This window comes from Petromyzon marinus, chromosome 64 (genome assembly GCF_048934315.1).
Source record: "Petromyzon marinus isolate PM22_M1 ecotype Great Lakes invasive population chromosome 64, UKy_Petmar_22M1.pri1.0, whole genome shotgun sequence".
Lineage (NCBI taxonomy): Eukaryota > Metazoa > Chordata > Hyperoartia > Petromyzontiformes > Petromyzontidae > Petromyzon > Petromyzon marinus.
The window spans coordinates 1771940-1799000 of record NC_133730.1 but is presented as its reverse complement, the minus strand read 5'-3'; the positions used below and the strand labels follow the sequence as shown (position 1 = coordinate 1799000).

General features: G+C 53.0%; 1 protein-coding gene across 1 annotated transcript in view; it reads left to right on the top strand.

Annotated features, from left to right (window-relative positions):
- The window catches only part of LOC116956300 (insulin receptor substrate 1-B-like), a 53937-nt gene that overhangs the window by 1832 nt on the left and 25044 nt on the right, over nucleotides 1-27061 (top strand). The window contains exon 2 of the mRNA XM_032977805.2: nucleotides 4463-7980. Within this exon, the coding sequence (XP_032833696.1) occupies nucleotides 4470-7980 (3511 nt within the window). The 5' untranslated portion in view covers nucleotides 4463-4469. The remainder of the gene's footprint in view (nucleotides 1-4462; nucleotides 7981-27061) is intronic.

The window sequence follows — 27061 nt, the reverse complement described above, 5'->3', positions numbered from 1 at the left end:
TGTCTGACTTGTCTGTGTCTACCCAGTATGCTGTTGTGAATGTGTCTGACTTGTCTGTGTCTACCCAGTATGCTGTTGTGATTGTGTCTGACTTGTCTGTGTCTACCCAGTATGCTGTTGTGATTGTGTCTGACTTGTCTGTGTCTACCCAGCATGCTGTTGTGAATGTGTCTGACTTGTCTGTGTCTACCCAGCATGCTGTTGTGAATGTGTCTGACTTGTCTGTGTCTACCCAGCATGATGTTGTGAACGTGTCTGATTTGTCTGTGTCTACCCAGCATGCTGTTGTGAATGTGTCTGTCTTGTCTGTGTCTACCCGTTATGCTGTTGTGAATGTGTCTGACTTGTCTGTGTCTACCCAGTATGCTGTTGTGAATGTGTCTGACTTGTCTGTGTCTAGCCAGTATGCTGTTGTGAATGTGTCTGACTTGTCTGTGTCTACCCAGTATGCTGTTGTGATTGTGTCTGACTTGTCTGTGTCTACCCAGTATGCTGTTGTGAATGTGTCTGACTTGTCTGTGTCTACCCAGCATGATGTTGTGAACGTGTCTGACTTGTCTGTGTCTGCCCAGTATGCTGTTGTGAATGTGTCTGACTTGTCTTTGTCTACCCATTATGCTGTTGTGAATGTGTCTGACTTGTCTGTGTCTACCCATTATGCTGTTGTGAATGTGTCTGACTTGTCTGTGTCTACCCGTTATGCTGTTGTGAATGTGTCTGACTTGTCTGTGTCTACCCAGCATGCTGTTGTGAACGTGTCTGACTTGTCTGTGTCTACCCAGTATGCTGTTGTGAATGTGTCTGACTTGTCTGTGTCTACCCGTTATGCTGTTGTGAATGTGTCTGACTTGTCTGTGTCTACCCAGCATGATGTTGTGAACGTGTCTGACTTGTCTGTGTATACTCAGTATGCTGTTGTGAATGTGTCTGACTTGTCTGTGTATACTCAGTATGCTGTTGTGAATGTGTCTGACTTGTCTGTGTCTACCCAGTATGCTGTTGTGATTGTGTCTGACTTGTCTGTGTCTACCCAGTATGCTGTTGTAAATGTGTCTGACTTGTCTGTGTCTACCCAGCATGCTGTTGTGAACGTGTCTGACTTGTCTGTGTCTACCCAGTATGCTGTTGTGAATGTGTCTGACTTGTCTGTGTCTACCCAGCATGATGTTGTGAATGTGTCTGACTTGTCTGTGTCTACCCAGTGTGCTGTTGTGAATGTGTCCGTGTCCACCCAGTGTGCTTTTAATGCAAAGGTCCGTCCGTGTGTGTGTTCACGTCAGTGTGACTGCCTTGTGTGTATGCGCGCGTGTCTGCGTCTGAGATACCTGCGTGTGTGTTTTTTCCACATCTGCTCAGTCTACGATGTTCTGCTCAACGTTTGATAGACGTCTGCTGTGCCACACTGTGAGATATCTTCTGTTTCTGCTATGCGTGTGTGTTTGCGCGTGCTATGTCTGGTCTCTGCTTGTCAGTTTTGTCCACTCAGCGTATGCGCCTTCTGCAGTGTGCGCTGAAAACCTTATGTAATGAGACGTTCATGTGTCTCCCATGTCTGGTCTGGGTTGTAGCTCATTCGCGTCGTTCCGCTGTCTGTATATCCTCCATACTATTATTAGAATGTGGACCGTGATTTCTGATTTGTGTACGTGTCTGTCCTGTATCTTGCGTATGCATTGTGTGATGTTTAGTCTGTGGCTTTAATGACAGTGCCTGTCGTGCGTGGTATTTGTCTTAGGTGTGTCTGAAATGTCTTATTTCATCTGTGTCTGCAATGTTTGGTCTGTCTCTACCTAAGATGCTTGGTTTATGTCTGTGTCTCAATATGCCCTTGGCCTGTATGTCTGTGATGCTTGGCTTAGTGTTCCTGTGCACGTGTGTATCAGTCTGCCAGTGTTTGTGTGTCTTGAGTCTGCTATGTATGTGATGCATGTTTATGTGAGCAAAAGGCTACATGCATGGGCAATGGGTTTGTGTGCCTATAGGCATGTGTGGCATACAGTGCAATTCCTCTCAATTCGCCTCTATATTATCCCCACTGTTGCTGGAACTGCCTCCCAATCGATGTGCAGACCTTCCCATTATCCGCATTTTTTCATTGCGCTTATTATTCACGCAACAACACAAAAAATGCAAATCAGAGAAGTAACCCAGAGGTCGTGGCAAATGTATCCAAATTATCCACAACCATCGCAGATTTCACTCACCAAAACTGACCCAGAAGTGAGCTCGCAGAGCCACGTTAAAATGTTCTCGTAAATCCGCAAAAAAACACATGGTGTTGAGACCCGCTCTTTCTCAAAACTTCCTTTGGCTCACAGACCGCTCAGCCGATGCAAACATTTCCGCGCACCGCCACTCAGCCTCACCCCCCTCCACCACTACCCCTGGTGACAAAAACGCAATTGCTTCTCTCTAAATGCCAGCAATACAACATGATTTATATTACCGGAACATAAACACGTGGTTTTTGTATTTTACGCAGCTATAAGGTTTATTTTTTTAAGGGGGGGGGGGGGGAAGAATTTATATCTTAAGGCTACGGTAGTTTAAATCAGTGTAATTTACCAAACTTCCTTTTTTTAATTAAACGTCGTAAGTAAAGGAACATAATGAATATCCCAAACAACACACTGCCGTTATTTCGGTAAAGTGACGTAGAATGAGAATAAAAATAATAAATTGATAAAATAAAATAACACAATAATATTCTCACGACGTTTCGGCCACAAGATGAATTCTTGCAGTCACGAAAGCTTTAAATCGAAATTTAACTGCCGTTATTGTCCGGCACAGGCTGCCTTTGCATCACATCCCTTTTTCGCGGACCCCGTGGTGTTCCCGAGGAACCACAAGTCTCCTGAGAACCGCAGGTGCTGGAGGGGAGTGACCTGGCCGGAGTGACTTGTGGGAAGTAACCTGGAGGTCATTTGCACGTTTAGGGCCTGAGACCAGCCTCTGTCGATAGCGCCCCCTGTACGTCGCTGCTAGTGTGTGCAATGCATCGCGAATGTGGCGATGCATGATTATAATATGGGCGGAACGAACGTGTTAGCTGGCAGTATTTGATGATGTATGTTGGAATACGCGTGTTTGAATTTTGCGTGTAATACAGTATGCGTTGTTTTTAATGTAGTTATAGTCGTTTTTATGAATGCGTATGCTTATTTTTTTTGTTAACACGGCTTCCCATTAGCACGGTTTGGCTTCGTACGTTGCGAAAGAAGTTCAACATACTGTGCATACAATGTACTCTGGTGTGTAAGTTAATATATCTGTTTACAGCTGTGTGTGATCCGTTTCTGTAATTGATATGTGTTGTACAGCACCGCATATGTGTGTGTAATGTATGGCTTTTGTGTATACTGTACATGCAAAATGCACGTGTTTGTAATGTATCTGTAAGATACAGTATACGTGATGGTTGTGTTCATTGTATGCATGTGTATGTTTTAGTGTTGTTATGCATCTGTGTGAACGCGTTATGCATCTGTGTTATGTGTCACAGTGCATCTGCATGTTTGTTATGTACGTGTGTCATGTGTTGTAATCTATCCGTGTGTCAGAGTGTTATATATTTGTAAAAGTATGCACGCTACGCGTTGTATCGCTGTTTATAGCCCGCCTAAAGTATGCGTGCAATGTATGTCTGTGCGGTGCATTATGCGATACATCTGCACAACATGCTTTTGGCGTGAGATAAAGGTGCGGCCCTGCAATTGCTCGAGCACGCCGCTGCCGAGTGAAGAGCTTCCGCTCGAGGGAGCTCTTGAGAGCAAACCCTCGGGGATTGGTCCGAACGGTTCCACGCCGGCCGTACATTTTTAAAGTACCCAATCTTTGCCCCACCACAGGCAGCCCTTGCTGATTGTCCAACTGCGGCTGACCCACTTTACGCTGCTGGTTGAGAAAGGAGCGTGTGTCGGATTTTAAGACACTCGCCCCGTTGTTTCAACTGGCACGCCAGGAGAACGGATTGAACCGGCGACCTTTTGATTGCAATTCCCTTGTGATCGTTATTACACGATGGTAGCATAGCGTAACATCGAATTTTAAGCATGTTAAGGGTGACTATATATGGCTGTGTGTCATGGTGACTAAACGGCTGTGTCAGAGTGACTGTGTGTATGTGGGTTACTGCGTCAGAGTGACTTTGTATCTGTGTATGTGGGTGACTGTGTGTCCGAGTGACTATGTGCCTGTGTATCTGGGTGACTCTGTCCACCAGAGTAACTGTGTGTGCGTATCTGGGTGACTATGTCTGTGCCAGAGTCACTCTGCGTCTGTGTATCACGGAACGCATGCATGCGTGTTGAACCTCTTTCGCACCGTACGTAGCCAACCGTGCAAATCGGAGGTGACCGCGTCTGTGTCGTGAGGAAACCTCCGCCGCGTAGGCGCACCGAGCGAGAGTAACACCTTTATGTGCGTGCGTGCGTGCGTGTGTGCGTGCGTGCACCTTCAGAGCCAGCATGCCCAACGTGGCAGAGCCCGCGGCTGAGCGGCCCGCGGCCGTCCTCAAGTGCGGGTACCTGCGCAAGCAGAAGAGCGCGCACCGCCGCTTCTTCGTGCTGCGCGGGCCTGAGCCGGCCAGCCCCGCCGGCCGCCTCGAGTACTACGAGAGCGAGCGCAAGTGGCGGCAGCGCTCGGGCGGGCCCAAGCGCTCCGTGGCGCTGCACACGTGCCTGTGCGTGAGCAGGCGCGCCGACGCGCGCCACCGCTACCTCGTGGCGCTCTACACCAAGGACGAATACTTCGCCGTGGCCGCCGAGAGCGAGCAGGAGCAGGACGCGTGGCACCGCGCCCTCTCCGACCTGCTGGCGCAGGCTCGCGCTTCGCTGCCGCCCCACGTGCCCGGGGACGCCGGGGGGGCGACGAGGCCGCGCGCCGCCGCGGGGGCGGCGAGGGGCGCGGGGGGGGTCGGAGGGGGTGGCGGCGGAGGCGGTGGAACGTCAGGAGGAGGAGGGGGAGCGGGCGGAGCGGAGGAAGAGAAGCTGTGCTCTGACGCTATATACGGGGCCGTCCCCACCGCCTCCTCGCCGCAGGCAGGCACCTTCTCCAGCGAGGTGTGGCAGGTGACCCTGAAGCCTCGCGGACTCGGCCAGAGCAGGAACATGTGCGGGGTGTACCGGCTGTGCCTTTCGGCGCGCACCATCAGCTTCGTGAAGCTGAACTCGGTGACGCCGGACGTGGCCCTGCAGCTCATGAACATCAGGCGGTGCGGCCACTCCGACAACCTCTTCTTCATCGAGCTGGGCCGCTCGGCCGTCACGGGGCCCGGCGAGTTCTGGATGCAGGTGGAGGACTGCGTGGTGGCGCAAAACCTGCACGAGACCATCCTGGAGGCCATGAAGGCGATGGGCGAGTTCCCGGACTTCAGGCCGCGCAGCAAGAGCCACTCCGCGTCGAGCAGCTCCACCAACCCCATCTCGGTGCCGCAGCGGAGGCACATGAAGAGCCTCCCGCCGAGCAAGACGGGGCTGACGCGGCGCTCGCGCACGGAGAGCCTCAACGCCGCCTGCTCGTCTCCCGCGACCAAGGCCGGCCTCGCCGGCATCCGCGTGCGCACGGCCAGCGAGGGCGACCGCGCAGCCTGCAGGCCCTACTCGGTGGCCGGCAGCCCCGTGAGCGTGAGCCCCACGGCGTTCATCGGGGGCTACCCGCACTCCCTGCGCAAGAGCTCCAAGCTGCAGCCGCTGCTCAACGTGACGGGCCGCTCGGTGTCGGTGCCCGCGGCGCCGTCCCCCACGTCGCACGTCACCAGCCCCGTGAGCATGTCGTCCACGAGCAGCGGGCTGGGCTCCACCACGGACACGCTGTACGCGCGCCCCTCCAGCACCTCCGTGTCGGGCTCCTACAGCGACGGCGGGTTCATCTCGTCCGACGAGTACGGTTCCAGCCCCATCGACTTCAAGAACCACTGCAACCGCAGCGCCACGCCCGAGTCCCTGGGCCGCACGCCGCCCGTGAGAGAGGAGCAGGAGCCCGACAATTACATGTCCATGGACCCGGGCTGCGGCTACGCGGGCTCCGCGGGGCGCGCCAAGCGTTCGTCTGTGGAAGAGGGCGATGGCGAGAAGGCGCCTGGGTTGCACTCGAAGCGCGGGTACTCCTCCTGCACCGCGCCGCCGCTGGCGTTCCACCAGAAGCCCTCGCAGGCCGCGGCCGGCTCTCTGGAAGAATACACGCCCATGACGCCCGGCGGCGGCTACCCGGGCCGCATGGCTTACTCGGTGTCGCCCAGGCCGGCCAGCCTGCCGGCGGCACGGGTCACGCGGCACGAGGAGTACGTGGCCCTGGTGACGGCCGGCAAGCTCAAGGACGACGACGGGTACATGCCGATGTCGCCCGGCGTCGCTCAGCTCCCGCCGCCGCAGCTCGGCTGCTGCAACGCTGCCGGGGGCGGGCGTCACGACGACTACGTCCCGATGAGTCCGAAGAGTGTCTCGGCCCCCCAGCAGATAGTGAATCCCAGGCAGAGGACCTCTGCGACGGACGACGGTTACATGATGATGTCTCCCGGTTTGAACGGTGGAAACTTTTCTCCCGACGCGGGCCAGGAGTACGTGGTGAAATGGGCGAACGCTAGCAACCCCGTGGGGTCTTCTGGAAGCGCGGACGACGGGGTGGGCAACATGTCAGGTCATTACATGAACATGTCGCCCGGCGGAGTGATGGGTTCGACGCCGGAGGAGATGTTTGCGCCGGTGATGGCTGGGACTGAGAAAGTAAGCTACCTCTATAACGCACTGCCTCACTCGTGTAAGGCAGCCACGAGAAAGTACAGCGTCGTTCAGCCCTGCGCGCCCGAGAGCGACCCCGCAAATGTGAAAACGAGACAGGAGATCCTGTTCGGCGGAGACAAGTCTTCGTCTTCGAGCAACGATAGTTTGACAAGCGACGGCACGCCCTCCACGTCTGGCTCTGGCATCAGGAGAGCGGCGAAAAAGCAGAGCGGCAGAACTATTTGTCCGAGCAAGCTGCTGCTCAGCCGCATCAAACCTGAGCCCCAGGAGCAGGGCGCCGAGCCTCACCGCGTCGCCGAGCCGGTGAGCCCCGGCGAGTACGTCAACATCCATTTCAGGGCAAAGGTCGACTGCGCCGTGTCGAACTCTGACCCCGCAGACCTCGGCAAATCGTCGCTGAAAAGCACCCCGACTGACTCCCCCACGTGCTACGGGATGAACGGAAGCTGGAGACCAAGCCCCAGAAAGTTCGATTGCGTGGGCCCTGCCAAGCTCCCGGCGGGCGAGCCGGCGTCCCCGAGGTCCGTGCCGGGCCCATTTTCGCCGGAGGATCCCTGCGCAGGCCTCGGCTACCAGCCAGTGCACGTGGGCGGCACGCATCTCTCCGCGCCCCTGTACGAGGCGGAGAGCGACTACACGGAGATGACCTTCCAGGTGGCTCCCCCGCCTTCCGCGTCAAAACCCCTGCCCTCCCCGAAGCCCGAAGCGGCCAGGGCGGTGGGCCTGACGCCCGGGATGAATCGGCTGTCGCTCGTTGAGCACGCGCCCGGCGGGACGCCCACCTTCGCCGTCTCGAACCCGGACGAGGGCGCCAAGGTGATCCGGGCCAACGAGCAGGGCCGGCGGCGCCACAGCTCCGAGACGTTCTCCTCCGTGTCGTCGGCGCCGGCGGCCAAGGCGTCGACGACCCTCGGCTCGCAGTCCTGGTCGCTCCTGGAGGACGCCAAGCACCACGGCTCCTTCGAGAGCGTGTGGGCGTCGGCCTCCTCACCCGGTGGCACGGGCGCGATGGAGCAGGGCCTGTCGACGATGTCGCGCAAGGCTTCGGCCGGCTTCGAGAACGGCCTCAACTACATCGCGTTCCTGGTGTCCGACGACGGCGCGGCCGCGACGGCGGCGGGCGACGAGGGCGGCGGGCGCCGGTCGACGCACGTCAACTGCAGCAACGCAGCCAAGGGGGACTACGGCCCCTACAGCAGCATGGACTTCCCGAGAGCCGCGGCCACCGCCCACGAGAGTAAGTGCCGTCCCGTCGATCCGCACGTCGAATGATTCCACCCCCTCCTCGGTTTCGGGCAGGGATCGATTAAAATGACCTGCCGGAGGAGTCGTCCCTCCGTTGTCGGTCGCCGTCGGTGTGTCGCTTTTTTGTGAACTCGCAGGGGCAGGCCGGTTTATTTTTTCGTAATTCCTGAGACGTAGAACCCAAGCTCTCTACATAAGCACTCGCGCGCAGCACATTTCCTGTTGCGCCGCCGCTCGCAAACAGTCGGTTGTTTGCTGCAGCCCGGGGGGAGGATCGTTTATAGAGTGTCGGGTTTTCGTTGTCACCAAACGTGCGCTTTGCTTGTAGATGGGGCGCCCTGTACAATCCGAGCTCTCACGGTAGAGTCGCGGATTCCCGGTGCGGTGCAGCGTGCGGAAGCCACGACCTCACACGTGCCCGAGGAACGTGGGGTGATCTTGGTGCCACGGGCCTGTGCAATTGTTTTGAGTGTCCCCGCCGCACCATGCGCCTGTTTGTGTTGAAAGTGTTGCGAGTAGCAGTTCTTGGGGCTGTGTTGGCTCTGCCTGCTATGGCCTCACAAGCGACAATTTGTGGAAATGCCCAGGACCCTGGCAGGGTTTATTTTGCTGTGTTCCAGTTGAAGGGTAGAGAGGATGGTGGTGATGATGGCTTTGTGACCAGTCTGATGTGGTCTAAACGCTGCTATCTGAAAGTGTTTGCGGTGATTTAATCATCACGCTTGTCTTGGTTACCAGCAATAACTTCCATTTTATGGCTTTCTTGCATTGCGTGTATTTACTTACCCCGTAACAAAGCCAGAAACGTGTTTATTTGCCCACCTCTTAAACTGCAGTGGTCTCAGAAAATTTTTACGCATTTATTCTCGTTGTCGCCGCCGTGTACATCAGTGGACCGACGGCGGACATCAATAGGCATGGTCCGTAGGTAGGGAGGCCCATCGCTTTTATTGCGATCGGAAGCGGGGTTGGGGTATGGGTGGGCGGCGGAGGGGTGGGTGAAGTGGAAGTCACTGCGTCGGCAACAGCTGCTTGAAGAGCCGCACTCGCAAATTGACGGGAGGCAAGAGAGAGCGCGGTGACACGGTGATGGTGGGTGTGCCTTCGAGTGGTCCGTGTCAGCTCCTTCCCACCGTGCACAGCCTCGGCCTCCATTCACGCAACCGTGCAACTTGCCGCGTGGGCTCCGACACTTTAACCCCGTCCTGGCCGCGCAGTGGGTCTGAAGCATCCTCTCCTTTTCTGCTGCCCTGGCCGCTGGCGCGTTCCTCTGGCCCGACCGGCTGGCCCGTCCGCTGGCCCGTCCGCGCGCGAGATTCTTTTTTTTTGGCCCGGCGTTTCGACTCGTGGTTTGAGTTTTAAGTTTTCCCATTAATGTCGAACACGTTGAGCAGCACGTGTTGTGCGGTTTAAGGCCTGACGTGGCACGGAATAAAAAAAATGTTGACAAAAAAACTTGGGACGGAGGCATCGGCGGAGTTTGATTTACTTGGGAGAGAGGGGGGGGGTCGCTTTGCCCCTCCCCAACGCCGCCCATGGATGGAGGTACGACTCGGGATGTTTGTGGATTTCATAACAAGAAGTGGTAGGGGCGGTAGGATCGGCGGTGGCGATTGTTGGTGGCACGGCACTCGTGAGATGCCACGGCTCCTGTCTGCCGTGCCCTCCCGCTCGCTCGCTCGCTCTCCCACTGGCCAAAAACAACAGGCACGAAACAAACTCTGCCTTGCCTCCATCGGCATACCTTCCAAAGGTTAAAGGTTTTTAATAGTTCTTTGATCTTTCGAGTGGAAAAGTATGTGGGCAAAGAGAGAGAGAGAAAAAAATCCCCTCTGAGTAAACATGTTTTTGTAAAAGAGCTGGCAAGTTTTTTTTTACTGAACCGCACCACTATTCGGGAAGAGCGTGGTGGTGGCGGCAACACTTTGAAGTTGCCCTGTGAGTCATGGCTTCTCTCTCTCTCCGCAGCCGGCCGGCCGCTGGTTTTTTTTATTGAAGTAGCACCTCCATTGTTTTGCATACCCGGGATTAGTTTCAACATCGTTTTATGAATGAGTCACGCTGTTTGGCCGAGGGCGAGTGAGAGAGAGAGAGAGGAGGGAAGGCATGTGTGTGTCAATGTATGTGTGTGTAATTGTATGTGTGCTTGTACCCCGCTCACGGTCAACACCAGCGACGATTATTTGAACCGGTCCCGGGCCTCCCCTAGGTCGACTCAGCCTCAAATGAGTACCTGGTGCGGTGTGTAAACAAAACATCGCCGCTGGGGAGACAAAGGCAGTCGCACGTGGTGCTGGCCACTCCACCCCCTCGTATGCCACCGTGCCGGCCTTCATAGGTGCTGCTCGCTAACAGCACTTTCCCCAACAGTCTGTGAAGGCTATACGGGGGATCGTTGTATTTGTGTACGTGTGTGTGTGTGCGCGCGCGCGTGTGTGTGCAAGCCTTGAGTGCGGCACAGTGAATGGGCCCTACTCGATGTACAGTGCCGCTCTGCTTTTGCCTAGCGGGAGGAGGAGGGTCGCCCAGACTCGGACAATCCACGCGGTGGATTTCGCAGACGGGGCAGACCAACACGGCCGCGCTGCCGGGTGATGTTGCCCCACCGGCCCATACCAAGTGTCCACATTTATCCATTGGGGGTGTGCGTGGAGGTGGATCGCGTGAATGTAAATGTGACGTGAGACCCGCCACAATGTGCAGTTGCGCACCCCGTGGGTCCGCTCTCCGAACACCAGCGGTGTGCTTCGCTCGTCACGAATTGGGGCTCCGTTTTGTTGACGTGACAAACCTTACTGATTGGCTGCGTCGGGGTGGTGGCGGGTTTAACGACACATTTATGTCCACGCGATCTAACCCAAAACACTCTTATGGATAATATTGATCGCGACAGCCTACATTTAATCTGCTGAGCGCCCATCGATAATTATGAGTACCCCCCTCCCACTTTTTTTTAAGGGGATGCCCTGGTCTAAATGCAGTCCTATAGTTGCAGATATACATTTTCCGAAATATATTTTTTCATATATCATGGTCATCCATGATCAGTCCGCTGCTGGATGAAAGCATCTCCAAGCTGTCGCCATCTCTCACGGTCGCGTGATGAAATCATTTAACTTAGCACATGAACACGAGCGCCAGTGTCTCCTCTTGAATGTTCCATTCCGTAGCTGACCACTCGGCCATCGTTCTTGACAATCGGCCATCGTTCCTTCTAGCAATGTGCCGGCGTCTACTTATCAGAGTGAGAATCTTTATTTGGGCTGACGGAATCCGATGAGCTATGAAAGCTCTTTTTTCACAGACGTCCAGCACATGTATCCCTGCCCAAAGCCCACTCTTCGTCGTTGCAAGTAACGTTCACGACGTCAGGGTGGGTGGCACCTGTGGCTATAGGGCACGACTCAAAGATTGCGAGTTCAACTTCCAGATGGGCTATGCTCCATATTGTATACTTTATGAATTTACCACGGGATTTACCAGGCAGTGCTTGGAATCAGAGAGTCAAGTCCTTTGCAAACTGACTCAGTGGCCCCAACCACAAGCGCCACCCCGACAACCCATTTTACAATGTTCACACATAACACAGGGCCTCAGGTTGATCGCTCGCACTAAAGCCAACTCCATATACTGCCCCAGTGGCCCTTAGAGATTCATTCGGCTTTCTTCAAGTTGAGCTGTAGCCTGCAGGCACGGGATGCCCTATCGTAATTCACCCGACCAAACCATTTTCCGTGTCGCCTTGAAAAACGCTCGAGCCCGAACCCTAACCTGCTTTGCTTGTGACCGTGCGATGAGTTCATGTTTCTCAGCTGTGTGTACGCAGACGGTGTTTTTCTGGGCTCCCACCTACCCCCCCCCCCCCCCCCCCGTGCAAGCTAACTTTATTGAAACAAGCTTGTTTGAACTCGTTTGTTGTGGCGTTTGAAAACTCTCGAGATGGAGGGAGCGGCGAACAGGAAATGTATTGACGGCGTACGCACCAAAAGCGGTGGCGCTCGCAGATCACCAGGATTCACGGTCTTCCACTCCAAAGGGCGATATAAAGGGAGGTCGGTGACCTGTGAGAGCCGCGAGTGCGCACCTACGTACAGTTGCTCTGGGTTCACAGAGGGCGGTGTTCTGTTTGATGACGTGGGGGACGTAATGAGGTAAACGGCTTCCGTGACCTCGAGCTTGAAGCAGCAAGCATGGTGGCGGCGTCAACAACAAGGTGTTAGTACCCACGGCTTAAGGAGTCGGATTAAAGTGCCCTTTTTTTATTTTTTGGGATTTTTTTGAGACTCGGTGTTGGTACACGAGGCTCGTCCGCACCAACGCCACTTTTTGAATCGTGAAGTTTCGCTTTCAACTGCTGGGGGACTCGGGGAGAGCCAGCCAGAGTCGTGTCACCAATGCGAGGATTCTTTACGATTCATGGTCGGTGCCAAAAGCTCAGCTGGGCTCAGGCAATCTCAGCATTCCCAGTGTTCACTGCTACCGCTGGAGGCTCAGGCGTCCAAACGAAGGCTTTCTATATTTGCATCGTATCTGAGCGCCCACCTGCACTTCAGTTGACTCAGAATTAAATCTGCATCACTTCTAACTGTCTAACTAACTGGTGCCATTTATCTAGCTGGGTTCTAGTGTATTTGTGTGCCTGTAAAGGGAGACTCACGTAGGCCGGGGTTTCTTTTTTTGGTATTTTATTGGGGGGGGGGGGGCGGGTGGCTGTGAGATATTTCTCATTTGCGATTTGAGCTGTGATGCAGATGCAGGCAATGGTTCGCCATCCCCAACGCTATCGCAGAGTCTTTAAGGCCAAATCACCGGTAGGACAGCGAACTCGCATTCTATTTATTCCCCGTGAGGAAAAAATATATGCAGCAGAATCAAATTATCCTTAGCGCGCAAGTCTAAGGCAGTGGTGGGCAGGCACTGTACCGTTGTTACACTGGGGCACTGCGCCTGATCAGATGTAGCGATTAAGGACTGGGAAGCGTTGTAAACAAGCGAAGGCTGGGAAACGAAAACGTAACGACCCTGACGGTCAGCGGCTCCCAGACAGCGCCTAAGCGCGAGCCGTGCAGGCGCTGCCAACTCCTGGGCTCTCAGGGGCGGCATATCACAGACACAAGCGGTGGCTACGCTCATGGCTACCCCCCCCCCCCTCCAGCTCCCCCTCATTCCACCCCCCACTAACCCCCACTGCCCCCCAACATCACCCAAGGCCTCTCAGTCCCCGTCCTACTAGCGGGGTCACGTTGGCCGCTGGTTGGTGGAAACCCGCGGCGCTTAGCACACAAACTCTCCGGGCAAAAGGGGGAAAACCAAGCAGCAAACAGCTCTCCGCATGCGCACGTACGCACGCACGCACACACCAAACCCCAGCCAGTTGCTGCCATTATGATTTTTTTTTCTAATCATCGGTCAGTCGTCGCAGATTCGCCGTGACGACGTGTGTGTGTGTGTGTTGGCTTGCTGCGACTCGCCGTTTGCTCATGCGTAAGGGCCTCCCCAACTCGAGAAGAGCCCCTTGTAAGGAGGTATTTCTGTCCCGCCATTGCACGCTGGCCGAACGTCTCGGGGACGAGGTGGAAGGTGCCCACACTTTACCCCACGGCCGGGCGGGATTTAAGAGGCTTGCCCCGTCGTTTACAACTTCCGCGCCGGGAGATAGAATGGAACCGTCGACCCCCCCCCATCCGGATCGCAAAGTCACCGCGGTGCTGATCAACAATTAACACCGTGGCAACGGCAGCATCCCCCCTGCCAATCTTCTTACCTCTTGAATGTTGTCATCGGAGATGAACAATGCCCACGGGGCAGGTGGACTCATTTCAAACACCGGGCGTATAGGTGGCGTCTTTCTGGGAAACCTTAGGGGGGGGGGGTGGCGGTGGGGGGCGGCGTTCATTGTAAAAAAATGTCTGTTGTATTTCAATGAAGCCCATTATGTTAATGAGTGTTTTCCATTGCTTTTCAATTAAACCATTATGAAACCTGCATGCGATGTTATATAACACGCCGCCGCCGGCTCATGAAAGGGTTCTGTTACCGCGACAGCGCAGCACATTTCAATAACAACGCGGACCGCCGATTGTGATGATTTGGTAGTTAAGTGATAAATAATGCATGCTTTGAGAAGGCAAAACATTTAAGGATGTGAAGGATGACTCGTGTTCGTGATAGGGGAGGCTCACAGGCTCTCCGGGTCTTATTTGTCACTCAAGATAATTTTTGCAGGCTTCGATTCCAGCCACTGTTTCCTAATTATTCCGGGGGCATTACCAAGGCATGTCCTTTTGCTACGAAATGGATGCTTAGGATCCAATGACAGTCATTCGTAAAGAGGTGGCCATTGTGTGCCAATGCCATGGCCCAAATACGGCATTTGGCTATCGTAGTACATTCTGTAAAAGTTGTGGTGTTTGTAATGCTAATCGTACGGAGGGGCTGCCCCCCCCCGCCCCCACCATAGGAACGTGTAATTTCCACCTTCTCGTTAGGGCGGCCAATAGAAATGTTAGCTGCCCAATCGCAAACTTGAGTAAGGAATAGAGACAGCAGGAACTGTGAATGTTAATGCAGTAAGAGTTATATTTAGCAACTGCTCCTCACTGCATGGAGGCACCTTGCTCTTTTCCCTGTGAAAGTTATAATCCCGTCTCTTTGAGCCCTCAGCCGCTTGTGACTAAACAGCCAGACTCCCAAGCGTCATGGCGATGTCCCTACAACTCTCTCTCGCGCGCCCGCGCAAATGTACGGCTCCCGCGCCCCCCGGACCAGGAATGAAATGTCTCCGCTAGGCGTCGCAAGTCCAAGCGAAGCGCGTTCAGACACACGTGCCACGCCGCCCCACCTTTGCCTGTGACCTCGCAGGAGACGAAACCGAATCGGGCATTGTTGCCGCAGTTTACGGATTTTGGAAGCGTTCCTTTGGGGGGGCAGGGGAAAGGGCACGGTGGGGGGGGGGGGGGGCGGTGATATAGTGGTTCTCGGTTTCATGTTATGCCCGCGTGCTGTGCAAGTCACAAATTTCAACGTGGTTGAGCATAAGGTCACCCAGCTGTAGTCCAAACAACAATACCCTACGCAATTTACTGGGCTGCATTAAAAATGGAAAAACTATTGTGCTTGCGGTATTCAGGCTCACACCCAGGATGCTCAAGAATACAACTTTTAGGCTTTTGCAATTAAAACACGTCTGTCCTCCAGTCATCTGCAATTGATTTCAGCAATATAAATACAAAAATAAAAACTGCACTTTGTGGTTACTGATGAGTTTCCTTATATTGTCCACGTGCGGATGATTATTCATTTTTACTTGGGACGAAAGCGTGAATTTGTAAACATGTTCTCACTGCGTTGAGATGAAATACTTCACTGGCCGTTTTCCACTTTTAGATTTACTTCCGTTTTTTGGAAGCGCTGAAATAGTTTCTCCGAAACTTTTTGGGGAAGTGTGTTCAAGTTTCCGCAATAATATTTGCGAGGCTGTCCCCTGCACCTGCCTGCATCCCCGGCTGCACATCAAGGCCGTCGTCTCTGCTGCTGCAACGGTAGCCACACTTCAATACCCTAAACCAGGGGATTGGCAACCAAAGCAAGAATTCGGTAATAAAAACAAAAACTCTATTTCAAGAGCCGCAATGGACTGCGTGGCGCATACGAGACGGTGGTGGTCCTCCATAAACGACGTCTCACGAGGCGGTCCTTTAAGAGCCGCAGGTTGACCACCCCTGGCCTAAACCTAACCCTTTTTTACATGTTTGTCAAATCACTTCTTACCATCGTTATACCTGAATCAGCTCAAGGCTCCTGTGAATCACGTGGCTTCTGTGTGGTCACACCCACTCTGAATCCCCTCCCCTTTCCCCGCCGCCCCCAGTGAAAACAGACTCCGCTCTGTGCAGCTCGCTTCTGCTCACACCTTCCCTCGCTCTCTCCCCCTCCCCCCGTCTTCCCTCCCCCTTTCATCGTCGCCCACTCATCGTCCCTGACATGTGCGTATGTATGTTGAGCTTCTTTCACGCCGTACGTAGCCAACCGTGCTAATTGGAGGTGCATCTCGGCCCAGTCGTTCCTTTCCCCCTTCTCCCCTTCTTGCCCGCTCTGCTCCGTCTTTCTTCTTCTTCCTGTTGCTCATCTCGAGCCGTGCCCTCGTTATCCGTCTTGGAGGCTTCCCGTCCCGGCCTCCCTTCCCTCCTCCCGGTCATCTTGACCGCTCCCCCCCCCCCACCGCATGACTGCTGGTGCTGCCCTTAGCACGACTGACTCTAACCCCCCCCCCACCCCCATTCACGTGGTGATGCTGTGTGACGAATAAAACTTTCAAGTGTAAATATTACACTTTTAAGTATTTCACGTGCGTATATAGTTTTTTTACATGTTATCGGTAAATGTATTGCAAATTAATGAAAACCTTAACGCATTGTGGATTGTAATTCATCTTTGTGTTTAGTCCTAAAAATCTAATGATTACGTGACTACACCAAGTACCATATGCGGAAAGCATGGAACAGACACCACCAGACACAAACTCTTTTTATTTTAATCTATATTTGTAGTTTTCGTGGCTGCAGTATAGGTTGCGAAGCTGTTGGTTTTTCAAAATACCTGGTGTGACCGCATGCCCTGTGTTGACGCATTTACGAGAGACAAGTAAACACACGCCTGGGTTGTCTCGGGCCTTTGTTACCCTAAGTTACTGATAACAAGTTCCACCATTCCAGCGCCTAGAATGGTTTAACAAAGCCCAGCGTGGGTTACAAAACAGAGGCAGTGTGGTTTATGCAAAGTAGCAATGTAACACGTGGAGGTTGTGCAATATCTGGGAGTTCAATAGAGACCTTGCGTGTGAAAGAGAGAGACGCCCGTGTTTAACTTTGTTTAACACAACGCACACACAAGGAAACGTGATGCCTTCAGTTGCAGGTTGGTCGTGGCGATCCGCTGGATGGACACGCGTGCGATGCGTGTGCGTGCTCTACCAGGAGTATCGAAAGAGTCTTAGTGTGTCTCAAGACACTTGAATTCAGGTCATCGTTTGCTAGCAGTAAGTTTCATTGATGTGAGCCGCATCTTTATAATATTGCAGGTTGCTCTGTAATGATAATCATCATAATAATAATACCGTAATGCCCTTCGTTTATCCAGAAAGTCTGCATCGAGTCTTTTTATAATTTTTCAGGAGGTTCCTGCATTGGGATGTTGAGTCCATTTCGGTTAAAATTTAAATCTCCACACAGATAGATTCAATAAGCTATTGCTATTACGGCCATCTACTGCCCTCCTTGCAGCCGAAATCTACAATACCTGGTGTTTCCAGGGAGTGTCCCATCCAAGTGCCAACCAGGCTCAGTTTCTGCTTAAGCGTCTGAGATCTGGTGAGATCAGGCACATTTAATTTAACATTACATATAATGGGATAATCAGGAAAACCTGAGGACCTGGAGAAAATCCAGATTTCTTTCAGGACAGTTTTCCAGGCTCCAAAACTGTTTGCACTTTTAGGAAGGTGACAGCATTGTGAGTTTTCAACAGCTCTTCAAATGAATCAACAATGGAGTCAATTGTATCTGAGTAACGAGCTCACCCCTGCACCCATAGGTTGCTTTGTGCTGCATTCGAATCTCATCCGTTTGCTCTGTGGTAACCACGCATTGTTGTTGTAGTTGTTCTTGTAACCATGCGTTGTTGTTGTAGTTGTTCTTGTAACCATGCGTTGTTGTTGTAGTTGTTCTTGTAACCATGCGTTGTTGCCGATTATGTTCGCCAACCGTTTGCCAACACAGCACAGTTGGCAAAGCAGGTTTCCAGCCCTCACTCGCTCGTTGGCACAGCAGAAGACAGCGCAATTGAGTGATTATGTAAAATGGCTTGTTTAAAGGATACTCTGCTCGGCCCTTCTCATATCAGGTGCGTTGGCTGTTTTGTAATGCTCAGCAAACGAGACTTGCAGTCCAGAGGTCAACCAGTCCAGAGGTCAACCAGTTGAAGCAATGTACAAGTTTCCTGAGTCACCCCCCCCCCCGCACCCCCACCTCGGTTCACCCAGCAGCTTAAATGTGCGCGCCCACAGTCCATTGGCAGGTCGTGCTTCGGTGGGGTAAAATGTGGGTGCCACTCCTAACTGTTTAAAAAAATTGTCTGGCAGATTAGGCCCAAATTATACGCTCTGCGAGCTCTTTCTTGTGGAGGCCCCTTCCGCCAGCGGTGATGCGAGTAGGTCATTGCGAGGCTGCACCTTTGACTTTCATCGCTTCGCTGGTGTCCCACGGTAGATGGGGCTATCTCGGCTGCATTGAGGTGGTACTTCAGCGGATTGAAAAATACTTCGCGCCGACCCGATGCTGGGAGCGCAATCGAGATGTAATCTGTGAAAAGCGCCGAAAAAAAAAGTTGTTTTTCCACTGCACGCGAACAACATCCTCTCGTGACTATAGCATTTTGCAATCGGTGGCTGTTGGTGTCAATGCACAACTTCGATGGGCCCCTCTCCCGCCCCCTTATCCCCCCCCCACTCTCCCCCGCCACCACAAGCGAAGCCTGTTTACCAGTGTCTGTGCAAGGGGAAGTTTTCTCAAAAGTAAAAACAAGTACACGATAAACCCCCCCACCCCAACGTACTTTGGCGCTGACTGGCGCCGTGACACGGCCACAAAGGATGAAGGTCACGTCAGGTGACACGGGCGGTTCGTAGCAGAGAGGGCTGTTTACGCGCCGCTGTTTGTCCGCACCAGCGCAAGCCTACGCAGTCGACGGGCCGCCCGCTTTGGCCACGTGGATCAGCGGAATTTGCAAAAAAATGGTCAACAACGCAGCTGTTTTGGTGATGATAACAAATGAGTTCTTTATTTGTCCAGGAGAGCCTCCACACTGAGTGTCAAGAATCTGTTGGTGGGGGGTGTGTTGGCGGGGGGTGGGGGGGGGGCTCCTGCTATCGGGATGTTTGAGTGTTCGGCTCGGTTTTTGTTGCTAATGGGGGGCAGGGGGGGGGGTACGATGGTGGAACTGAGAGGAGCTCGAAAAAACCCACGCATCTGATGAGACACAGCACGTGAAGTGCACGCAGTACCATGCACATGGAGCAACAACCTAGTTGCTGTCCTGCCAGCTGCTGGTCACCTTGCAGCCCCGAAGGTTCGGGAGTATCGCAGCCTGGTTCGTAACAATTCAGCTCACCGGAGATTCGACGAAATGTCACAAGTTGGCGGGTCGCAGTTCGAATCAACACTCAGTTCATCCCGTTTTGCCTCTCATTTGAACCGTCCTGTTTATATTTCCTTCCGTTTGCTCTGTCACATTTAGTGCAATATCGGTCGCCCCCGCCCCATGTAACATCAGCATATCATTTACGTAAACTGTAAACAATCGATTCGTACACACACACGCACGCACAATTCTATGCGTGCGCTACGGGGCACGGGAATCGATTTTAATAGACTAATCCACGCATCGTTACGGGCCTAATCACACACAGCAGCACATGGTGAATCTTCAAACAAACCCCACCGCGCAGGATTGGGTCGCGCGTTCACCCGGCACCCCTCCTGGCAGTGACGGGAAGGGTAACGCAAACCGGGTCACACGTGATGCCGGGACCCTGGCTTCGCTCGTCTGCTGACGCAGCCCACGTGGGGATTGTAGAAGAGCAGAAGTTAGGAGTTGAGGTGGCACGTATGCATCACTACCCTGGCCTGGGCCCACGCAGGCTGCCCGCACATTGAGACACTCCCAAGCTCCCCCAATAGCGGCTGCTTGTGATGTCGTGAGCAGGCGAGCCCCAGGTCCAGACGGCTACGTTTTTTTTTACAAGAAGTCCGGCCCAATTTCTCGTGGGAGTGTAAGAAACTTGTCACCTTGACGATTCACCGATTACTTTTTCGACTTTCGATTCAACCGTGGATTTGATCTTTTACTTTGTGGCGGAATTAGCGGCTTCTGGCCGTATGATGCATCGGCTCAAGTAGTTTCATCAGCTCATGGCATCACCACCGTGATGTAGACAAAAAAATTCAATTCTTGAATCTAATCATTGGAGTAGGTGAATCGTTCCGCCCTTACCACGCGGTTGACGTGTTCGGCCCTTGTTTTGCTTTTCTTGGCTTGGCCCCAACTCAGCTCCAGCACAGCTCTAGGCCAACTTATAAGCCGTTCATGGAAACACAAGCAGCGTGGGTTGAGACAAACACGGTCGTTCTCCTTGGTCGTCACGTTATTTGCCACTGCGGAGGTGAGTGTGCGTGTGAGCGCTCCGCCTAATCGACGCTAATCTCAAGTAAACGCCACCTGGCTCAGGAACAAGTCGCCGCTCGTTCCTCTACGGGGATTTTATTTCCACGGTTGCAAATACCGAAGCAATTCCGAGCTCCGTGCGGTTCGGGATGGAAACTTGAAACCCCGTTGACTCTTGACAAATCTCTCGGCCGACCGTACGTTGAACATCCTAGCCGTCCTTTGTTCACTGAAGGACAGCGATGGAAAAAAAAAGGGCATAATTTAGAGCTGACCAGGCTTCTCACGTATTTGCATTTTTCAAGGAGTTGTGCATTTTAAAGGCACGCATATGGAAGCGCTCGCGGTAACATCTAGACTTGCAAATACCGGAGAATTAAAATGCGACCTCTGAATGGCATTCGTTCAGTCACAGCTGTGGAAAAAGATTTAAGCTCCTCGTGTTGAACAACCCACCGAGTATTTTAAAAAATATGTAGCAGGAAACGACACCTATTGTCACAATACCGACACGCGCTCCTCTGCGCAAAAGACACAATGCGCGCTGTAGTACGCGTTACATAAAGTCCTTCCTCGCCGAACACAAATGCCTCGGTGTTCTGGGCGAAAGTGCCGTCTCTCAGGGCGAAAAGTAAAAAGGTTCGTCACATGCCTGTCGCGCTGAGCCACGCTGGCAGCATTGCCCACCGCCGTGTTCCGCCAAGCGCTTGGCAAGGATGGGAGGGATTCAATAAAAATGCGTCGTTAAACCCACCACCACCCGACACAGCCAATTAGTAAGGTTGGTCGCGTAAACAAAACGTGCCAATTAGTTACTCGTTCGGCACACCGGTGCGTTAGAGGGTGAACCCACTACATTGACAATTCGAATGTGACGTTCTGCCGGTGTTTACAACCGGTCTCATCAGGCAACCGCCACAAATGTGGAGAAAGACACCTGTATATACCCCACGTGTTGAAACGATTTGTCTGTGGGGGAGTTTGCCACTGTTGATAATCCGTTCGTGACCGGGACCCGGCGTTCTCATTTCCGCAGTCGCTCGGCGAACCGCGGCCCGTTCCCCACTCCCGCGTCCCACGGAGCACATCGAGTTAAGTCCAGCGAGCACCGGGGGACAGATGGGCGGATGAACAGACGGGGACTGACAGCTGCCAAGTCTGCGCGTGTGGTTGCGTCTGTGCGTCTGTACAGTGCGATGTAGATAGCAGGCAAAGAGGCCGGATAGCCCAGTGGCCATTGCAGGCCAAGTAAGTGGCCTTTATCGCCCAGTCGTCCTGTTACCGAAGGCTGACGTAACTTTTATCCGTCTTGACCTCAGCATCGATGTTGAAAAAGTTTGCTCCTGTGCCGAGGTCATCGGGCGGGGGGAGGACGCAGGGTTTTGCTCCGGCGATATGAGCTAAACCAAACCAAACGGGTCGCGCGTTAATTGGGGCGCTCACCCAGGGACAAGAGCGTGAGGGTGCACGCTCGCTCGCACGTACGCACGCTCGCACGCACGTACGTACATACGCTCGCACGTACGTACATACGCTCGCACGTACGTACATACGCTCGCACGCTCGCTCGCACGTACGCATGCACGTACGTACGCTCGCACGTACGCTCGCTCGCACGTACGCACGCTCGCACGCACGTACGTACGTACGCTCGCACGTACGCTCGCACGCTCGCACGCTCGCACGTACGCTCGCACGTACGCTCGCACGCACGCACGTTCGCACGCACGCACGCACGCACGTACGCTCGCACGCTCGCACGTACGCTCGCACGCACGTTCGCACGCACGTACGCTCGCACGCACGCACGTACGCACGCACGTACGCTCGCACGCACGCACGTACGCTCGCACGTACGCTCGCACGCTCGCTCGCACGTACGCTCGTGCCGCATGACCGGTAAAGTTGAAAGGCACGACTTCCTGCCGCCGAGATGGTGGCGGGCGATAAGGGCGAGGTCACGCGCCGGCGCATGGCGAGCCTCCGGCCTCGCCGACGCCAAGCGAAGGAGCATAGCGTGGCTGGGACCCGAGGTCACCCCGTGCGCACGCTCGCGCCCGGATTAGCGAGCGGTTATGTAACATTCAAGGAGCGCTCTTGCGACACGCTGCTTTATGGCACAATTGCGTGCTGTTGCCGTTCAGAACCCGTGGGGCAGGGGCGGTGGTGGTGGGGGGGTGTAAGAGTTTATTTTTTAACTCTCGTTCGGGACACGTACCTGTGGTGTGCAGGTATGCGTACAATGTGCTTTACAGAGACTTGACGTTTATGGCAAAGAGTGGTGCGGTTGTAATGCTTGCAAGCGTGACTTGTAGTTTCCGATTTAATGAATTGAATGGGACCCTGGGATTTTAACCCAGGATCTTAGTAAAACTGGTTCGGTGGCTTTTTACACGGGAATATCATCATCAGCCCTCTTGAGTCACCCGGCCGTCACTCAAAGCCACATTCAAAATCATTAGACAAGGTCAGTTGATCGTTGCCATGCTATTGTTGTGCAGCTACATTGTGAACGCCTTATCTATTTAAAGTGTTCAAACTGTCATTGCTTGTTGTGCTATGCACAGTTGACAAGTGTGTAAATGTATTTTACATATGCGTGTGCACTTTGCACTTATTCACGCACGACTGGGCATTGCACTGCCGGCATTTGAGGTTCAGGAAGTCCTTTTCCCGAAAATGTTTACATGAAATGTTACATATATACAGTGAAACAAGTGTACAATTTTACAAATCGTATTTAAATTTTTATTTAAAGCTTTACAGATTTAAAGCTCGTATTTACACGCGCTTTACACCTGACACAGAATACTCAACCTTCGTTCCAGTTAGAGTCGGGCTCACGTGTCGCCTTGCTCAGACAATCAATGCAGGTCAGTTTTCCATCGGTGGTCCTGAGCTTGTAGTTTGGTGGAAATTCCACATTCCCTTGGCGGGGGCCAGTATTATATGAGGAAAATACACCTAATGCAGTAATTGAGGGAATAATGTGTACACGTGTAGCCCTGTTGCCAATCCTCTGCTGGATGAGAACCTCGCCATGCCGTGCGGGTTGTGGGGGGTTTGTTTAGCTATACTTCCACCGTGCTATTTAGTGCGCGATGGTTCGTCAGAGAGCCGGGCTGTTGAAGCACAGAAGTATAGCCCAACAACGGATGTGTCGCCACTGCTGTCAGAGCCCTGCAGCAGCGCACAACACACGCTGGATGCCCGCCCCCACACGCTGTCCAGGCTCAAATATGCTTAGCTTTCTAAGGGGCAGGGTGCATTCCGGGTGATTTGGTCATAGGCGAGTGAATCACAATGGATGGAAAGTTCCTTGCAACAACATCGCCCTCGTGACCTGTTTATGGCTGTTTTGCCCAGACGTGTCATTCAGGAATGCTCGTAGCACTGGGCTGGAGTGGCCTTTGAAAAGCCACTCGATTCCATCAGCACCCAGGGCTGGGCTCTAGAAGCCTGAGTTCATCGCAGCTGCTGCTGTTGGTAGGGGTTGTCACCTGTCCTGGTTTTACCCAGGATGTCCCGTGCCCTTTGAAATCTGCAATTCTTCCCGTGACCTTAAAAGTGCCATTTTTGTTGTTATTGATTGAAGCTGCTTCATAATAATTATTTTTAAAATAACAAATAAGCACTGAAGACAATGCATTTAAATGTAGCTCTCTTCTCGTGTCATGAGAGGCCCTTCGAACAAAGATTTGTTTTTGTACCTTAGAGGTGGAAACCCTGGCTCCCGTTCCTTGTTTGCGCGCTTGCCCACCCGGACCTTGTACCCTGGCCACGGCAGATCCTGGCAGGGGTGATGGCGGTGGTGGGGGGTAGACGCTGCCTCTAGGCGACAGGCCACTGTTCGCCGCTTGCATTTCCCCTCTTGCGCCGCCGTACTCCGCGGGGTGAAGTGCTCGCTGCGTCGCTTGAGCCGCCCGGCCGCGTGGCAGGTGCAGGCAGGTTTAGGCGAGGACACGCGCTCTCGCGCTCTCGTGCTCGCTCGCTCGCTCGGGGTTCTTCAGACGCTCTGCCATCTTGTGCCGTCCGTCAAGTGAAGTGGTTTGAACTTCGGACGCAAGTTTTTTTTTTGCGTTTGTTTTTCTTTTAGCTCTCGGCGCCATGATGTCACTCCTCGATGTTTCAGCTTGGAATCCAGACTGGGCCATTGCCAGAGCCCTGACCTGCTGCATGTGCCGAGCGGTTTCTGGGTCAAAGGGTCAGTTCTCGCGAGACGACGGCACGTGCTCCTTACGGGAAAGATAATTTGGTCGGATGCCAGCCTATTCATTTTGGAATGGGTGACCGAAAAACTCACAGGCACAGAATGTTGTTGTTTGCTACTTTTGGGAACACAGTTAAAGGTTTAAATATAGAGAATGGTCATGTGTCACCTGCAAATGTGAGAAAATATGGTTAAATGAAATAAAAAAGCAACTTTATTTGACCTTGCAAGAACCCACTAGAGAACAAGTACAACATTTGGTCACCCTGCATTTGAGCTCAAACATTCCGTGAAAAACAATTATTAGGGCCACATTTTTTTTACCTAGTGACCTTAAAAATAGCCTTTGGTAGAACATCGGCTGCCTCTGAGCCATCATGAACATTCTTAGCATTCGTGGCGGCGGTCACTGAGCCACCGAACCAGCCGCTGGCAAATAAATAAACGCAAATACAATTGCGGTGTCCTTTAAATTAGCCAGGTGATAAACCATTGAGAGGGATATCTTTCGTAAGGCCGTGAAACTTTGAAACTGTAGTCACTCGCTACGTACGAATGGTGGTTCACGTTTCGCAGCTTAGGTTTTTCTCATTTTTCACATTTACAAATAGGTCATACCGGGATCTTTAATAATGTACCAATTGGTAATGAGCAGCAGTGGGAATAAAACCATTGACTGTGCAAAAAAATCAAGCTGCTGTCGTGATCTCCGTAACATCGATGCACCTGTTTTCTTCTTTCAATTGTGTTTCCACGAACCACATCTCCAAAGCATCTGTCAAAAGGTTTATCCCGCGCAAATCAGGCCCCACGTGGGTGGGACTTGAGGTTTCGGAGCAGATAATAGTCACCTGTGGCCAGATCTGCCTGCAAGGATGGATGGCTGCGCTGCTTAAACCTGCAGTCACGACCTATACCCCGAGCAGCACAGGTCCGGCGAATAGACGAGCTGTCGCACGCGGGAGAAATTCCACGCATTCGCATCACTCGCCTCTTTTTTGCCCTGCAACCTCGCTGCAAGTGGTACATCAATGCCGTGCGGTCAGTCAGGAGAAGCCACTTTCAATCTCGAAACAAAACGGACAAGCGGATAAACGCGCCTCCGTACATCTGTCCCTCCACACAAAACAACAAAAGCATCCTTTATAAAAACCCCGCCAGCCTCATGGCCTTCTAATCTTGAAAGGACATTGGCGTGATTTTTTCCAGCTGCCGTGGCTGGGTGCGCAGAGTCTTTGTCTGAGCACATGAGCGGTCGTGTTTCGCTGCACGGACTTGAGCCTGCGGCTTTGGCTTTTTGAATCCAAACCTGTCCCATGGTCACCGAATGGGAGTGGAAGTCGTCGGCTGAAGCACGAACGTAGAACCGCCGCGGTGGCTAGGAGATGTTAACTACCTCTCCTGGTGTGCAGGAGGTCGTGGATTCGATCCCGACCCTGACACATGCTGTATATTTTGAGTTTGCGTATTCTTCCCGTGGCCGTGTCGGGGTTCTACGGTGTTCCCGTCTAAATTTCGAATCAACGTGGGTTTTAGAGTATTTGGCTGCTACGCAAAAGGCCACTTCGTTGAGCTATCATTCATATGCACGTTGAACTTCTTTCGCACCGTACGTAGCCAACCGTGGTAATCAGAGGTGCGGGGCAAGGACAACAAACTAAACACAAAATGCTGTTCTCAAGAACGCTCAGTGGGCCTCACCTGTTAAAATCTTAACGTCTTGCTTAGAACCAAGTTCACAAATGTGGTCACGGTTTAGACTACATTGACCACACGTCAGTGGCAAAACAATGTCTTCTCTTCCTTACGGTCATGTTCACTTTGCGATTCTTGCATTAGGACCCATGACCGTTGTTGTCTCTCTGTCCGCGCTATTGGTTTGTGCATGCACGTACGTACGTCGAACTTCTTCCGCACCGTACGTAGCCAGCCGTGTTAATCAGGGGCTCACCCCGGGCTCGGGTTACACGCCGTGATTGATCGGTGCCGCCACTTAAAACTCTCGCCGAGACGTCTCCTTACCCGCGGGGGGGGGGGCAAGTGGGGGAGCCCGCCCCGTAATGGTCACGTCACGTAAGGCTCGTTGCGTTTCACTCCGTGGCGTGGCCTCGCTTGAACAAAGAATGAACGCAGCAGTGGCACCCAAGCGACGCTCGTCTTGAACGCTGTCCAACTAAAATCGAGAGAGGGGGTCACGCATTTAGCTCTGTCCGTCTGTCTCGGTCCATCTGTCTGTCTGTAACGTGGCTTCGCAATAACTCCCGTCACGATTATTGCAAAATTAATCAATATTTAGTGTCATTTTGCGTTGCTAGTAGGGACTAACCCTCCAAGCAAAATCGATCAAAGGGTTGTCCACAACTTGGGGAAACAACCCAGAGCAAGAAAATACTTTTATTTTCTGAATCACCATGCACAGGGCAGAGATCCTCACGTCAAGGTGACAACCGAACCCAAAAGAGACAACACAACTACACGCAGGGCCCCTTTCCATTTCTGTGTAGCCGTCTTTCCGTCATCACAGGCTTTGTGGTTCGTTTGTGGATTTTATTATGAAGACCCGTGACCATTGCCTCTCGGTCCAAAGATATCACTGAGAAACGAGGGCCATCCAGACCTCAAAAATTACCTAACGATTGATCGA